The sequence below is a fragment of the Oncorhynchus clarkii genome, chromosome 7 (genome assembly GCF_045791955.1).
Source record: "Oncorhynchus clarkii lewisi isolate Uvic-CL-2024 chromosome 7, UVic_Ocla_1.0, whole genome shotgun sequence".
NCBI lineage: Eukaryota > Metazoa > Chordata > Actinopteri > Salmoniformes > Salmonidae > Oncorhynchus > Oncorhynchus clarkii.
This window is the reverse complement of record NC_092153.1, coordinates 62,272,526-62,288,829: the sequence shown is the minus strand read 5'-3', so window position 1 is coordinate 62,288,829 and position 16,304 is coordinate 62,272,526. Positions and strand designations below refer to the sequence as shown.

Sequence of the window (16,304 nt, the reverse complement as noted above, 5' to 3'; positions counted from 1 at the left end):
TCTCAATACTTTGTTATATACCCTTTGTTGGCAATGACAGAGGTCAAACGTTTTCTGTAAGTCTTCACAAGGTTTTCACACACTGTTGCTGGTATTTTGGCCCATTCCTCCATGCAGATCTCCTCTAGAGCAGTGATGTTTTGGGGCTGTTGCTGGGCAACACGGACTTTCAACTCCCTCCAAAGATTTTCTATGGGGTTGAGATCTGGAGACTGGCTAGGCCACTCCAGGACCTTGAAATGCTTCTTACGAAGCCACTCCGTTGCTCGGGCGGTGTATTTGGGATCATTGCAATAGCAGGAACGCCTACCAATTGTGCTATTGTGGGTTTTTTTTGTGTTATTTGTAAATGATTTTGTACATAATGTTTCTGCAACTGTATCTTATGGCAAAAAAGAGCTTCTGGATATCAGGACAGTGATCACTCACCTCGGATTAGACAAATATTTTTTTCTACAACGAGGACAACGCGCAAGACATTCTCCAAACACCCCACAGGGCCGACATCCCCATTATTTGCAAGAGGAAGCAACGCAGGTACAGAGGTCAGAGAGCCAGATGCCTGGTCAGGACCCGGAGAAGGCGACTGGGAAAGCTGCCGTTATCGTCAATACTACTCGACAACGTGCAATCATTGGACAATAAATTAGACAAGGTACGTTCACAAATATCCTACCAACGGGACATCAAAAGCTGTAATATCCAATGTTTCACGGAATCGTGGCTGAATGACATGGATATTCAGCTAGCGGGATATACGCTGCACCGGCAAGATAGAACAGCACACTCCGGTAAGACGAAGGGGGGGTGGTCTGTGCATGTTTGTAAATAGCTGGTGCACGAAATCTAAGGAAGTCTCTAGATTTTGCTCGCCTGAAGTAGAGTATATTGTGATAAATTGCAGGCCACACTACTTGCCTAATTTTTGTGGCTTTTTATTTACCACCACAGACTGATGCTGGCACTAAGACCGCCCTCAGTCAGCTGTATAAGGAAATAAGCAAACAGGAAACCACTCACCCAGAGGCTGCGCTCCTAGTGGCCGGATACATTCATGCAGGGAAAATTGAAATCAGTTCCACCAAATTTCTATCAACATGTGCAACCAGAGGGAAATAAATGTGCAACCAGAGGGAAATAAATGTGCAACCAGAGGGAAATAAATTCTAGATCACCTGTACTCCACACAGAGACGGGTACAAAGCTCGCCCTCCATTTGGTAAATACGACCACAACACTATCCTCCTGATTCCTGCTTACAAGCAAAAATTAAAGCAGGAGGCACCAGTGACTTGGTCTATAAAAAAAGTGGTCAGATGAAGCAGATGCTAAACTACAGGACTGTTTTGCTAGCACAGACTGGAATATGTTCAGGGATTTTTTCGATGGCATTGAGTACACCACATTAGTCACTGGCTTTATCAATAAGTGCATCGAGGACGTCGTCCCCACAGTGACTCCATGCCCCAACCAGAAGCCTTGGATTACAGGCAACATTCATACTGAGCTAAAGGGTAGAGCTGCCGCTTTCAAGGTGCGGGACTCTAACCCGGAAGCTTACAAGAAATCCTGCTATGCACTGTGATGAACCATCAAACAGGCAAAGCGTCGAGGGCCTCCCGGGTGGCGCAGTGGTTAAGGGCGCTGTACTGCAGCGCCAGCTGTGCCATCAGAGACTCTGGGTTCGCGCCCAGGCTCTGTCGTAACCGGCCACGTCCGGGAGGTCCGTGGGGCGACGCACAATTGGCCTAGCGTCGTCTGGGTTAGGGAGGGCTAGGTCGGTAGGGATGTCCTTGTCTCATCGCGCACCAGCGACTCCTGTGGCGGGCCGGGCGCAGTGCGCGCTAACCAAGGTTGCCAGGTGCACAGTGTTTCCTCCGACACATTGGTGCGGCTGGTTTCCGGGTTGGATGCGTTGGACGCATGACTCTCGACCTTCGTCTCTCGCCCAATTTATCACGTCTCTCGCCCGCTCTTCGCCCGTACGGGAGTTGTAGCGATGAGACAAGTGGCAAGATACCATGCAATTGGGGCGAAAAAGGGGTAAAAAAAAAACAACAACAAAAAACAGGCAAAGGGCTAAGATTGAATCATACTACACCGGCTCCAACACTCGTCTTATGTGGCAGGGCTTGCAAACTATTAGACTACAAAGGGAAGCACAGCTGCGAGCTGCCCAGTGACACGACCCAGACGGGCTAAATCACTTCTATGCTCGCTTTGAGGCAAGCAACACTGAGGCATGCATGAGAGCATCAGCTGTTCTGGACGACTGTTATCATGCTCTCTGTAGCCGACGTGAGTAAGACCTTTTAAAAAGGTCAACATACACAAGGCTGCGGGGCCAGACGGATTACCAGGACGCGTGCTCCGGGAATGTGCTGACCAACTGGCAGGTGACTTCACTGACATTTTCAACATGTCCCTGACTGAGTCTGTGATACCAACATGTTTCAAGCAGACCACCATAGTCCCTATGCCCAAGAACACAAAGGCAACCTGCCTAAATGACTACCGACCCGTAGCACTCACATCTGTAGCCATGAAGTGCTTTGAAAAGCTGGTAATTGCTCACATCAACACCATTATCCCAGAAACCCTAGACCCATTCCTGTTTGCATACCGCCCAAACAGATCCACAGATAATTCAATCTCTATTGCACTCCACACTGCCCTTTCCCACCTGGACAAAAGGAACATTTATGTGACAATGCTATTCAGTGACTACAGCAATTGCTCGCACTCTGACCGCAAGGCACTACAGAGGGTACTGGGCCGTACACACTACATCACTGAAGCTAAGCTGCCTGCCATCCAGGACCTCTACACTCGGCGGTGTCAGAGGAAGGCCCTAAAAATTGTTAAAGACCCCAGCCACCCCAGTCATGGACTGTTCACTCAACTACTGCATGGCAAGCGGTATTGGAGTGCCAAGTCTAGGTCCAAAAGGCTTCTTAACAGTTTTTACCCCTAAGCCGTAAAACTCCTGAACAGGTAATCAAATGGCTACCCGGACTAATTGCATTGTGTGCCCAACCCCTCTTTTTACGCTGCTGCTACTCCCTGTTTATCATATATGCATAGTCCCTTTAACTATACATTCATGTACATACTACTTCAGTTGGGCCGACCAACCAGTGCTCCCGCGCATTGGCTAACCGGGCCATCTGCATTGTGTCCCACGACCCGCCAACTCCTCTTTTACGCTACTGCTGCTCTCTGTTCATCATATTTGCATAATCACTTTAACCATATCCACATGTACATACTACCTCAATCAGCCTGACTAACCGGTGTCTGTATGTATCCTCTACTTTTATAGCCTCGCTACTGTATAGAGGTAGACCAATTAATCGGAATGGCCGATTTAATTAGGGCCGATTTCAAATTTTCATAACAATCGGAAATCGGTATTTTTGGGCGCCGATTTTAACTTTATTTTTTTTATAAATACCTTTTTAACTAGGCAAGTCAGTTAAGAACACATTCTTATTTTCAATGATGGCCTAGGAACGGTGGGTTAACTGCCTTGTTCGGGGGCAGAACGACAGATTTTCACCTTGTCAGCTCGGGGGATCCAGTCTTGCAAACTTAGTTAACTAGTCCAACGCTATAACGACCTGCCTCTCTCTTGTTGCACTCCACAAGGAGACTGCCTGTTACGCGAATGCAGTAAGCCAAGGTAAGTTGCTAGCTAGCATTAAACTTATCTTATAAAAAACAATCAATCATAATCACTAGTTAACTACACATGGTTGATATCACTAGATATTATCTAGCGTGTCCTGCGTTGCATATAATCTGACTGAGCATACAAGTATCTGACTGAGCGGTGGTAGGCAGAAGCAGGCGCGTAAACATTAATTCAAACAGCACGTTCGTGCATTTTGCCAGCAGCTCTTCGTTGTGCGTCAAGCATTGCACTTTTTATGACTTCAAGCCTATCAACTCCCGAGATGAGGCTCGTGTAACCGAAGTGAAATGGCTAGCTAGTTAGCGCGCGCTAATTGTCATTGTGTTGCTGGTTCGAGCCCAGGGAGGAGCTGCCGGTTGGAAGGTGGAGACTACGGTGTCCGAGGCGGAGGGACTGTTCCTGACCACTGCCGATGTGTGGTTGATTTTTCTGGTGCTTTATTGCAGTAGAAGCATCACTCAGTTGGGTGTTACACTGTCAACAATGGAGGATCAGCTACCTATGGAGGAGTGGCTACTATGAAGGAACTGGGAACTTCGGACAAAGGGATGGACCCTGATGAAGAGCTTCTGGCTTGACCGACAGACTGACTTTCTCCCTGGCTGTACTGTAGCATTGATGCTCCCTCGCAAGCCATAGAGTTTTCCAAACTGCCTCAACCCCATTCGTTTTCCATCTTTCATTTGTTGATTAATGTTAACTTGAAGTTTCTAAACATTATTATTTATTTTTTTCCTTGATGATTTGCAATGTATCCACATGTGTGATCTATTGTGATTTTATTGTCAAATATAGCAGTCTTATGGCTTGGGGGTGGTAGAAGCTATTCAGGGTCCTGTTGGTTCCAGACTTGGTGCATCGGTCAAGCTTGCTGTACGGTACCAGAGAGAACAGTCTGTCTTGGGTGGCTGGAGTCTTTGACAGTTTTTAGAGCCTTCCTCACACCACCTGGTATAGAGGTCCTGGATGGCAGGGAGCTCGGCCCCAGTGATGAACTGGGACATACGCACTACCCTCTGTAGGGCTTTGTGGTTGGCAAACTCCGTGGTGATGTAGCCAGTCAAGATGCTTTCAATGGTGCAACTGTAGAGATTTCTGAACCATGCTCAAATTCAAAGACAAATAGTTTACTCAAAGGCGTAGTTCTATCTCTGGTTGGACAGTAATGTTTTATTCTATAATCAGCATTCCCTATTACATCTGATCTTTTTGCTCTTGATTATGTTTAATTTACTCCAATGCTTCATCACCATTATTTTGTCCCCCACTCTCGCTCTCTTTCTCTCTCAGCTCCTGTGGGTGTTGTTGGGGGCCACCATCATCGGCCTCCTCCTGCAGAGACTGGCTGCGCGCCTGGGGGTTGTCACAGGGATGCACCTCGCAGAGGTCTGCAACCGCCAGTACCCCACTGTAAGTAACTTTCCCTTGCCCTACACCATATAGAAGGGTTTAAATTAATTGAATGTGATTGCTTTGTGTTATATCCAGTCTTGTTATTCACTCCTCCATCCCCTCCTCACTCCCAGGTTCCTCGTATTATCCTGTGGCTGATGGTGGAGCTGGCCATCATCGGCTCAGACATGCAGGAGGTCATCGGCTGTGCCATCGCCTTCAACCTCCTCTCTATGGGCAGGTAGCTACAGTACCATCCGCCAGCGCCCAACCAAGCCACACTTTACTACACTACACAGAGTGCGTCCCAAATGACACCCTATTCCCTATATAGTGCCCCCTGTTCGAAAGTAAGGCACTATAAAGGGTGACATTTGGGATGCTGACAAAGGCATACAACAGGTGCTCTAGAGGTCAATGTATTGGGGTCAAAATAACATTGTTGTTTGCTATCTACCAGGATTCCACTTTGGGGAGGTGTCCTCATCACCATCATTGACACCTTTGTGTTCCTGTTTCTAGATAAATATGGTGAGTTTCTTTGACACATTAAGATGTCTGTGATTTTTAAGTCCTTGGGCACAGGTGTGTGTATGCATTTCTGTCTGGGCGTGTTTCAAAATTATTTCCGACTTTTGTTTTTTAGGCTTGAGGAAACTTGAAGCCTTCTTTGGGTTTCTCATCACCATCATGGCTGTAAGCTTTGGATATGAGGTAAGAACAAGCTTTTCCCTGTGTTCATCTATAAAAAAATACCCTTCTGTAAACCTGCCAGCTGGTTTTTTGTAGTATATAGCGCAGCTTTGATAGAATTTGGTAGGTTTTTTTTTTCTGCATTTGTGTGTATCTGACTGCCGTCTCTTGTGTATGTGCCTGTAGTATGTGATGGTGCGTCCGGACCAGGGGGAGCTGCTGAAGGGGATGTTTCTGCCGTACTGTGAGAACTGTGATTCTGCCCAGATGGAGCAGGCTGTGGGCATCGTAGGAGCTGTCATCATGCCCCACAACATCTACCTACACTCTGCCCTCGTTAAGGTAGGTCTCTTGCATTATGACATAGTGAAAGTCTTACACTCCTCTATAGTATGACATAGGAGTCAAAGACCTGCTTTATGACTTACTACAGAGTCAAAGATCTTCACTATGACATAGTAGAGGGTCGTCATTGACCTTTACTATGACATAAAATATTGGTAACGATTGAAACAATCATTTATACATTTTTGGGCCTTACAACCAGAAAGTACAATGTCACAAGAATTGTGATTTATATTTTAATTAATTTTAATGATATTTTATTGTCTAGTCTCGGCAAATAGATCGTGGGAACAAGAAGGAGGTGAAGGAGGCCAACAAATACTACTTCATCGAGTCAACTATTGCTCTCTTCATCTCCTTCCTCATCAACGTCTTTGTTGTAGCAGTGTTTGCTGAGGCCTTCTACGACAAAACCAACATTGAGGTGGTGGGTATAATGACTAACCAGACCCAGCATGTCTCCTTGCCTCGGACTGTAGCAATCCTTTACAGATTGTTTATACATTAATATAGCATCAGTATGGCACCTCTAAACCAGTGACCTCCCTTGTTTGTGATGTGCTGCTGTTGTTCTGTGTGTCACAGAATGCAAAATGCAATGCATCAGGCAGTCCTCACACAGACCTCTTCCCTCTGGACAACAGCACGCTACAGGTGGACATCTTCAAAGGGGTACATCTTTCAAGGATTAACGACAATCTATATAACCTGTGATATGAAATCACTTTGATACTGTATATACCTGCTATCTCAGTCAATCATTTTGCCATGAAATTAACATTTGTTTGGTGTTGATAATATGAATAACCATGGGGGGAATTTCTACAATCTCCCACTCACTCTATACAGGGCGTGGTGCTGGGTTGTTTCTTTGGCCCTGCGGCCCTCTACATCTGGGCCATCGGGATCCTGGCTGCCGGACAGAGCTCCACCATGACAGGCACTTACTCTGGCCAGTTTGTCATGGAGGTGAGAACGTGCACAAGTACCCAACTACCGTGTTTGTTTGTGTATGTGAGAGTGCACATTGTATTGTTAACCTTTAAGTCAGTCCTTGTGTATGTGTGTGTTGGTGTTTTGTATGTAAACACCTCAGTGTTTTGTCAGTAGGGATGTGTGTTTGTCTGTATGTTGACTATTTTCTCTCTTCCCCTGCCTCAGGGTTTCCTGAACCTGCGTTGGTCCCGTTTTGCCCGGGTGCTTCTCACCCGCTCCATCGCAATCTTCCCCACCCTGCTGGTGGCCATCTTTCAGGACGTACAGCACCTAACGGGCATGAACGACTTCCTCAACGTATTGCAGAGCATGCAGGTCAGAGAGAAGACATGACCAGAGCCCTATCAAAAGTAGTGCAAAAAATTGGGACTAGGTTGCCATTTGTGATGCCGAAGGGGTCTGGGAACATGCAGAGAGAAGAGACGGGGCTTGCTGTTTGGGGTTTTAGGCTGGGTTTCTGTATAGCACTTGGACATCGGCTGATGTAAAAAGGGCTTTATAAATATATTTGATTGATTAGGGAGGAGGGTGCAGGACGGAGATAGTGAAGACTTGGGCTAGGGACTGCAGGTTAGAGAGAGGGGTAGCAGCTACTCTGGGCTGGCTTGGGAGTCTGGGGGTGTTAAACTGATGCATGTATTAAAAGCTATTGAAGGGACAGAGACAGAATGTCATCAGTTCTTTCTGTCTCTCTTTGTTCCACAGCTGCCGTTTGCTCTGATCCCCATCCTGACCTTCACCAGTCTGACATCCATCATGGATGACTTTGCTAATGGACTGTGAGTCACCATAACCCTCAACCCATGTAACACTGAAGATTGCTTCTGTATTTGCACTGACAGACCAGAAAATTAATAAATGTGATGACGGGGGATGCATCTCAAATGGATCCTTATGTCCTACATAGTGCCATACCTAGTGCACTCTGTAGGGAATAGGGTGCCATTTGGGACTTAGTCAGATTTATTTCTGTATTTTCACTGATTGACCAACTAATTAATAAATGTGATGACAGTGACCCTTTATCATTGATGCCTAACTGTTTCGTCTGTGACTGTGCTCCTGAGGGTGTGGAAGATTGGCGGAGGGGTGGTCATCCTGGTGGTCTGTGCCATAAACATGTACTTTGTGGTGGTCTACGTGACCAGCCTGAACAGTGTGGCGCTCTACGTGCTGGTGGCCTTGCTCTGCATAGCCTACCTAAGCTTTGTGTGCTACCTGGTGAGTTACTGTAGTAGTCATTATAACAGCATGGACTGGGTTGGATAAGCATACAACACTGTAGATCAATTCCCAAATAAAGAGGCTACCGTTCGATGCGGAATACTAGATACTGAATGCAGAGATATGGTTTGAAAAGATGGATTGTAAACTATTATAAGGAGTGCAGTGATCCTCTTCTGACCTCCCCTCTCTGTGTGTCTACAGGCGTGGCAGTGTCTGATAGCCCTCGGTGTGTCCTGTCTGGACGTGTCCTGTCTGGGCAACAGGGTAAGCAACAACCGCCACGCTGTGTTCATTGAGGAACAGCCAGCGTATGACACCTAAAATGGAACAGGACATTGTTTTAAAGGACAAGACAGACCAAGACGAACGTTGGCTGTGCACAGCAGATCACCTGCTAGGTGTCGACAAACGTTGGAGATGTAAAATCGTTGGGAAATGAACAGAAAATGACGCACTCGCTGCACATAATGTTCTTGTTGGTCTGTCATGTCCTTCAGGCTTTGAGAGAGACGTACACCTTTTTATAGAGAGATCTTAAGACCTATCCCGATATCAACACTTCAGAGAACATTTTCCCTCCACTGTTCTAATGGTTTTATCGTGTTCTGTTGAGCTACTGGTATGTGGGGTTTATTATGTAAAACCCAATTACGGCGACCCCCTGTCCCTTTTTAGAGTCCTCAGGGTTTAGTTATAGTTTATATCCTATCTCCTGTATTTTCATGCTCAAGCAGAGCGGGTGTGACATTCTTATGCTTTTCAATTGGAAAATTAATTTTGAATTCTATTTCTCAAATGATTGCAGTCCTATTCCAGGTTAATATGTGACAAGTTATGATCTGGCAAAATGGCTATTCTTAACCTGCTGACATAATAAGCTGAAGTCTACAGTATTTGGCAGCTGCTATCGGTCTGTTTGGTCATTTACTTTTTTCCGTTATTGTACCTCTGTGTGAAAGCACCATTTATGATTATTTGGTCAAATGTAGAACTGAAGTATATCTCTCCTCGCTGTATTATTGAATTCATTTTAGATTTTTGTTCATTATAATTACAGTTCTCACCTTTTCAGCAAAAGAAACCATGGGAAAAGAACACTTTTAGTTTGGGTTGAGCATAATTTAAAAATTACCTCTTTTAGTCAGTAATTTCAACACACATCTCTCCATTCAAACTGATTTTTTTCAGAGTGCATGTGTTTTGACTTCAAAACTGTTAATATAATCTGTTCGTAAATTGGGGTTGTTCCCCACTAGAAGTGAGGCTTTGGACTGGACACGTATGTACAATTTGATGTGACTAGGAAGGACAAAAAACTTTTTAAGTGTAATATCCTTGTTATGGCGAGTAATTAAATAATTCTCGCATATCTTTTAATTGAGAGTTTTGCCAATTGTCTAACACTGTGGTAGACTTTTTGTAATGTGGTACTAATAACATGCCCCTTGCAACCTTTACTAAATTACGTATGTTATAACATACCACTTGAGGTTAGTTCTATCTTGAATGTTAGTTGTAATGTTTTTGATAAACATCAGATTGGAATTACAGGACTGTTAAAAGCATTCATGAGTAATTTCCTATAATGCCTCAATGCTTTTTCATAAGATTCTATGGTTGTTTTCATTCCAACAAATCCTTGGATAGATAACAAAAACCTATAATTCCAAGTGAGATCGAAGTCAAACGCTGAAATTCTATTTTAACAAGTTGATTGCCCTTAAAGGGATACTTCAGGATTTTGGCAATGAGGCCCTTTATCTACTTCCCCAGTCGGATGAACTTGTGGATACCATTTTTGTCTTTTGATGCGGATGTTGCCACTTTGACGGAAGTTGCTAAATAGCATTAGCGCAATGACGAAGTCTAGTCATTGAGCTAATGCTAATCAGCATTGGCTCGCAAAACTAACTTCCTTCATACTGGACACAGACATAAAAATGGTATCCACACGTTAATTTGACTGGGACATCGCTTTAAAGAAAAATTACATCCCAAAAATAAAATATATTTTGTTATTTGGTTCATTAGTCCACTGTTGACAAAGTCCCAAAATGTTTTGCTTGTCAGCAATATATTGTTTTAAGATTGAACATACATATACAGAACTGGTTTCTTGCTGATGTTTAATGCAACAGACCAATCTGTAAACTTAATTCATGCAGTTCTTACATGGTCAAGCTCAATCTATTTGACTAAGAATAATATTCAGCAGCTATAAAAGGTTTTAAGGATTTTACTATGTTTTTACCAAGGTTTTAAGAGAACTCAAATGCAACTATCTGTATTGTCACACCAGTGCATCTCTCTCTCTGTGTAATACAGGCAGGCAGACTCTCTTAGCAGTGCATTGTTCTGACTAGAGGTGTGTTTGAACCCAGCAGAACCAAGTGAAGCATACTGTAGATATAAGCTATACGACAGTGTCTGTCTCACTACTGAATAAAGCAACACCATGTATCAAAAATAAAAATCAAAACAAACATGGATATTTCTAGATGTCTTGTGTCTTGGTGTTCGATGAGAGGATTTAAGTTTAACTCCCCCCCCCCCCCCCCCTCTTTAATAATAAATAGTTGGGTGTATACATTTGTCCTATTTCACACATGCACAAGTGTGTATTATACGCATGTGTGGATTGAGAGTGGTGTCAGTTCCAGGGATCAGCCATTGACGGTGACCCTGGAGCACTTAATCTTAAGTGCCTTGCTCAAGGGCACAGACAGACGTTTTTTTTCACCTAGTCGTTGCGGTGTTGACCTTTTGGGTTACTGGTCTACCAATCTTAAACTGTGAAATGCTTACTTACAAGCCCTTCACCAACAGTGCAGTTCAAGAAGAGTTAAGAAAATATTTATCAAACTAAAGTAAAAAAGTAACACAATAACGAGGCTATATACAGGGGGTACCGAGTCAGTGTGCAGGGGTACAGGCTAGTTGAGGCCCGCTCATTCTTGGATTACCAGGATGTGTACTCAATCTGGCCCTGCGGCTTTGAATGTTGACCTGTTTAAAGGTCTTGCTCACATCGGCTACCGAAAGTGTTATCACACAGTCATCCAGAACAGCTGGTGCTCTTGTGCATGCTTCAGTGTTGCTGTCCTTGAAGCGAGCATAAAGGCATTTAGCTCACCGGGCAGATCGCATCCGAGTTTCCCTTTGTAGTCCATAGTAGTTAAGCCCTGCCACATCTGACGAGCGTCAGAACCGGTGAAGTAGTATTCAATCTTAATCCTGTATTGACACTTTGCCAATTTGATGGTTCGTCGGAGGGCATAGCGGGATTTATTTTAAGCGTCAGGATTAGTGCTCCTTGAAAGCGGCAGCTCTAGCCTTTAGCTCAATGCAGATGTTGCCTGTAATCCATGGCTTCTGGTTGGGATATGTACGTACGGTCACTGTGGGGACGACGTCATCGATGCACGTATTGATGAAGCCGATGACTGAGGTGGTATACTCCTCAATGGTATTGGATGAATCCTGGAAAATATTCCAGTCTGTGCTAGAAAAACAGTCTTGAAAGCGTAGCATCCGTGTCATCTGACCACTTTCGTATTGAGTGAGTCACTGGCACTTCCTGCTTTAGTTTTTCCTTGTAAGCAGGAATCAGGAGGATAGAATTATGGTCAGATTTGCCAAATGCAGGGTGGGGGAGAGCTTTTTATGCATGTCTACGTGTGGAGTAAATGTGGTCTTGAGTTTATTTATTTAATTAAATAAAAAATCTCTGGTTGCACGTGACATGCTGGTAAAACTGATTTAAGTTTGCCTGCATTAAAGTATCTGGCCACTAGGAGCGCCACTTCTGAATGAGCATTTCCTTGTTTGCTTATGGCCTTGGATGAGTGCGGTCTTAGTGCCAGCATCGGTCTGTGGTGGTAAATAGATGGCTACGAATAATATAGATAGTGTGGTCTACGGCTTATCATAAGGCACTCTACCTCGAGCGAGCAATACCTCGAGACTTCTTTAATAGAAGACATTGCGCAACAGCTGTTTTTGACATGGCTTCTCTGTTCTGCCTGTGCATGGAAAATCCCGCCAGCTCTATATTTATTTAACCAGGTAAGCCAGTTGAGAACAAGTTCTCATTTACAATTGCGACCTGGCCAAGATAAAGCAAAGAAGTGCGACACAGAGTTACACATGGAATAAACAAGCGTACAGTCAATAACACAAAGTCTATATACAGGGTGTGCAAATGAAGTAAGATTAGGGAGGTAAGGCAATAAATAGGCCATAGTGGTGAAATAATTACAATTTAGCAAATCAACAGTGGAGTGATAAATGTGCAAGTACATTTAAAAAAAAATATATATATAATTATTATTTTTATTTTTTTTGCAATTCGTTCCAGTCATCGGCCACAGAGAACTGGAAGGAAAGGCGGCCAAAGGGGGAATTGGCTTTCGGGGTGACCAGCGAAATATACCTGCTGGAGCGCGTGCTACGGGTGGGTACTGCTATGGTGACCAGTGAGCTGAGAAGGCGGGGCTTTACCTAGCAAAGACTTATAGATGACCTGAAACCAGTGTGTTTGGCGACGAATATGAAGCAAGGGCCAGCCAACAAAAGCATACAGGTCGCAGTGGTGGGTAGTATATGGGGCTTTGGTGACGAAACGGATGGCACTGTGATAGACTGAATCCAATTTTCTGAGTAGAGTGTTGGAGGCTATTTTGTAAATGACATCGCCGAAGTCAAGGATCGATAGGATAGTCAGTTTTACGAGGCTATGTTCGGCAGCACGAGTGAAGGATGCTTTGTTGCGAAAATAGGAAGCAGATTTCTAGATTTAATTGTGGATTGGAGATGCTTAATGTGAGTCTGGAAGGAGAGTTTACAGTCTAACCAGACACCAATGTATTTGTAGGTGTCCACACATTCTAGGTCCGAACCGTCCAGAGTAGTGATGCTAGGCGGGCGGGCAGGTGTGGGCAGCGATTGGTTGAAGAGCATGCATTTAGTTTTACTTGCATTTAAGAGCAGTTGGAGGCCACGGCAGAAGAGTTGTATGGCATTGAAGCTCATCTGGAGGTTAGTTAACAGTGTCCAAAGAAGGGCCAAAAGTATACAGAATGGTGTCGTCTGCGTAGAGGTGGATCAGAGAATCACCATCCGCAAAGCGACATCATTGATTTATACAGATGTCTATTGATGTGTGTATATATATATTATGTCTCGTCATTCAGCAATGGCTCTGTGAAACATAAGATATTACAGTTCTTAATGTCCCGTTGGTAGGATAAACGTAGGTCATTTTATTTTATTTTCCAATGATTGCATGTTAGCAAGTAGGACAGATGGCATTGAGAGTTTACTCGCTCACCCACGGATTCTCAGAAGGACTTGTTAAAGGAAACAGCTTCTTGCAGTTCGTGGTGAGTAATTGCTGTTTTGATGTCCAGAAGTTATTTTCGGTCATAAGAGACGGTAGCAGCAACATTTGTTGTACATAATAAGTTTAAAAAATAGTTTACTAACAAAATAGCACAATTTGGTTAGGAGCATGTAAAACGTCAGCCAACATCTTCGGTGCCATCTTAAATACCTGCTTTTCAGCAAAAAACTATTTCTCAAGCAATAATTGTGCTAGGACTGTCTGGGAGTGGTCTGGTGCGGGGCAACCTGAAAACTGGCTGTTAACTAGTGGTTTGGAACTTTATTTTTTATTAGGGGGTGTGGATAAGCTTTAATATTGCGGATAGATTGTTGCTTCCATCAGTAATTTTATTTTATAATAATTTCCAATTCCCCATATATTTTTGGGGTCACTTAGAAATGTCCTTGTTTTTGAAAGAAAAGCGCTTTTTTATTTTGTCCATTTTAAAATAACATCAAATTGATCAGAAATACAGTGTAGACATTTGTTAATGTTGTAAATTACTATTGAAGATGGAAACGGCTGATTTAAATAAAATAAAAATGGATTAATGGATTATCTACGTAGGCGTACAGAAGCCCATTATCAGCAACAATCACTCCTGTGTTTCAATGGCACGTTGTGTTAATGGCACGTTGTGTTAGCTAATCCAAGTTTCTAATTTTAAAAGGCAAATTGATCATTAGAACACCCTTTTGCAATTATGTTCGCACAGCTGAAAACTGTTTTACTGATTTAAAGAAGCAATAAAACTGGTCGTCTTAGACTAGTTGAGTATCTGGAGCATCAGCATTTGTGGGTTCGATTACAGGCTCAAAATGGCCAGAAACAAATAACTTTCTTCTGAAACTCGTCAGTCTATTCTTGTTCTGAGAAATGAAGTCTATTCAATGTGAGAAACTGAAGATCTCGTACAACGCTGTGTACTACTCCCTTCACAGAACAGTGCAAACTGGCACTAACCAGAATAAGAGTGAGAGGCCCCGGTGCACAACTGAGCAAGAGGACAAGTACATTAGTGTCTAGTTTGAGAAACAGACTCCTCACAAGTCCTCAACTGGCTGCTTTATTAAATAGTACCCGCAAAACACCAGTCTCAACGTCAACAGTGAAGAGGCGACTCCGGGATTCTGGCCTCTGTCCAGTGTCTGTTCTTTTGCTCATCTTGATATTTTTTATTTTTTGGCCAGTCTGAGAGATGGCTTTTTCTTTGCAACTCTGCCTAGAAGATTAGCTAACACAACATGCCATTGGAACACAGTAGTGATGGTTGCTGATAATGGGCCTAGGTAGATATTCCATCAAAAATGTGCAGTTTCCAGCTCCAATAGTCCACACTGTATTTCTGATCAATTTGATGTTATTTTAATGGACAAAATATTTGCTTTTCTTTCAAAAACAAGAATTTCTAAGTGACCCCAAACTTTTGAATGGTAGTGTGTGTGTGTGTGTGTGTGTGTGTGTGTGTGTGTGTATGTATGTATGTATATATGTATATATGTATATATACACCTACCTACCTACCTACAGTGGGGCAAAAAAGTATTTAGTCAGCCACCAATTGTGCAAGTTCTACCACTTAAGATGAGAGGCCTGTAATTTTCATCATAGGTACACTTCAACTATGACAGACAAAATGAGAAAGAAAATCACATTGTAGGATTTTTTATTTATTTATTTGCAAATTATGGTGGAAAATAAGTATTTGGTCAATAACAAAAGTTTCTCAATACTTTGTTATATACCCTTTGTTGGCAATGACAGAGGTCAAATGTTTTCTGTAAGTCTTCACAAGGTTTTCACACACTGTTGCTGGTATTTTGGCCCATTCCTCCATGCAGATCTCCTCTAGAGCAGTGATGTTTTGGGGCTGTTGCTGGGCAACACGGACTTTCAACTCCCTCCAAAATATTTTCTATGGGGTTTTCTATGGGGTTGAGATCTGGAGACTGGCTAGGCCACTCCAGGACCTTGAAATGCTTCTTACAAAGCCACTCCTTCGTTGCCCGGGCGGTGTGTTTGGGATCATTGTCATGCTGAAAGACCCAGCCACGTTTCATCTTCAATGCCCTTGCTGATGGAAGGAGGTTTTCACTCAATCTCACGATACATGGCCCCATTCATTCTTTCCTTTACATGGATCAGTCGTCCTGGTCCCTTTGCAGAAAAACAGCCCCAAAGCATGATGTTTCCACCCCCATGCTTCACAGTAGGTATGGTGTTCTTTGGATGCAACTCAGCATTCTTTGTCCTCCAAACACGACGAGTTGAGATTATCAGTGGTCTTGTATGTCTTCCATTTCCTAATATTTGCTCCCACAGTTGATTTCGTCAAACCAAGCTGCTTACCTATTGCAGATTCAGTCTTTCCAGCCTGGTGCAGGTCTACAATTTTGTTTCTGGTGTCCTTTGACAGCTCTTTGGTCTTGGCCATAGTGGAGTTTGGAGTGTGACTGTTTGAGGTTGTGGACAGGTGTCTTTTATACTGATAACAAGTTCAAACAGGTGCCATTAATACAGGTAACGAGTGGAGGACAGAGGAGCCTCTTAAAGAAGAAGTTACAGGTCTGTGAG

At 43.5% G+C, this 16,304-nt stretch overlaps 1 protein-coding gene across 7 annotated transcripts in view; it reads left to right on the top strand.

The window, feature by feature from the left end:
* LOC139413615 (natural resistance-associated macrophage protein 2-like) overlaps positions 1–16,304 on the top strand; it is a 34,993-nt gene that overhangs the window by 13,758 nt on the left and 4,931 nt on the right. For 4 of the 7 annotated variants that reach the window (XM_071161219.1, XM_071161220.1, XM_071161222.1 and 1 more), the window contains 12 exons: positions 4,985–5,104; positions 5,221–5,327; positions 5,547–5,617; positions 5,733–5,800; positions 5,966–6,121; positions 6,393–6,551; positions 6,710–6,796; positions 6,974–7,093; positions 7,286–7,435; positions 7,826–7,899; positions 8,188–8,341; positions 8,549–10,840. In XM_071161219.1, coding sequence (XP_071017320.1) covers positions 4,985–5,104; positions 5,221–5,327; positions 5,547–5,617; positions 5,733–5,800; positions 5,966–6,121; positions 6,393–6,551; positions 6,710–6,796; positions 6,974–7,093; positions 7,286–7,435; positions 7,826–7,899; positions 8,188–8,341; positions 8,549–8,668 — 1,386 coding nt within the window. In that variant the 3' untranslated portion in view covers positions 8,669–10,840. Of the gene's footprint in view, positions 1–4,984; positions 5,105–5,220; positions 5,328–5,546; positions 5,618–5,732; positions 5,801–5,965; positions 6,122–6,392; positions 6,552–6,709; positions 6,797–6,973; positions 7,094–7,285; positions 7,436–7,825; positions 7,900–8,187; positions 8,342–8,548; positions 10,841–16,304 lie in introns of those variants that run through there. The other 3 variants (XM_071161218.1, XM_071161216.1, XM_071161217.1) reach the window with 1 other exon arrangement.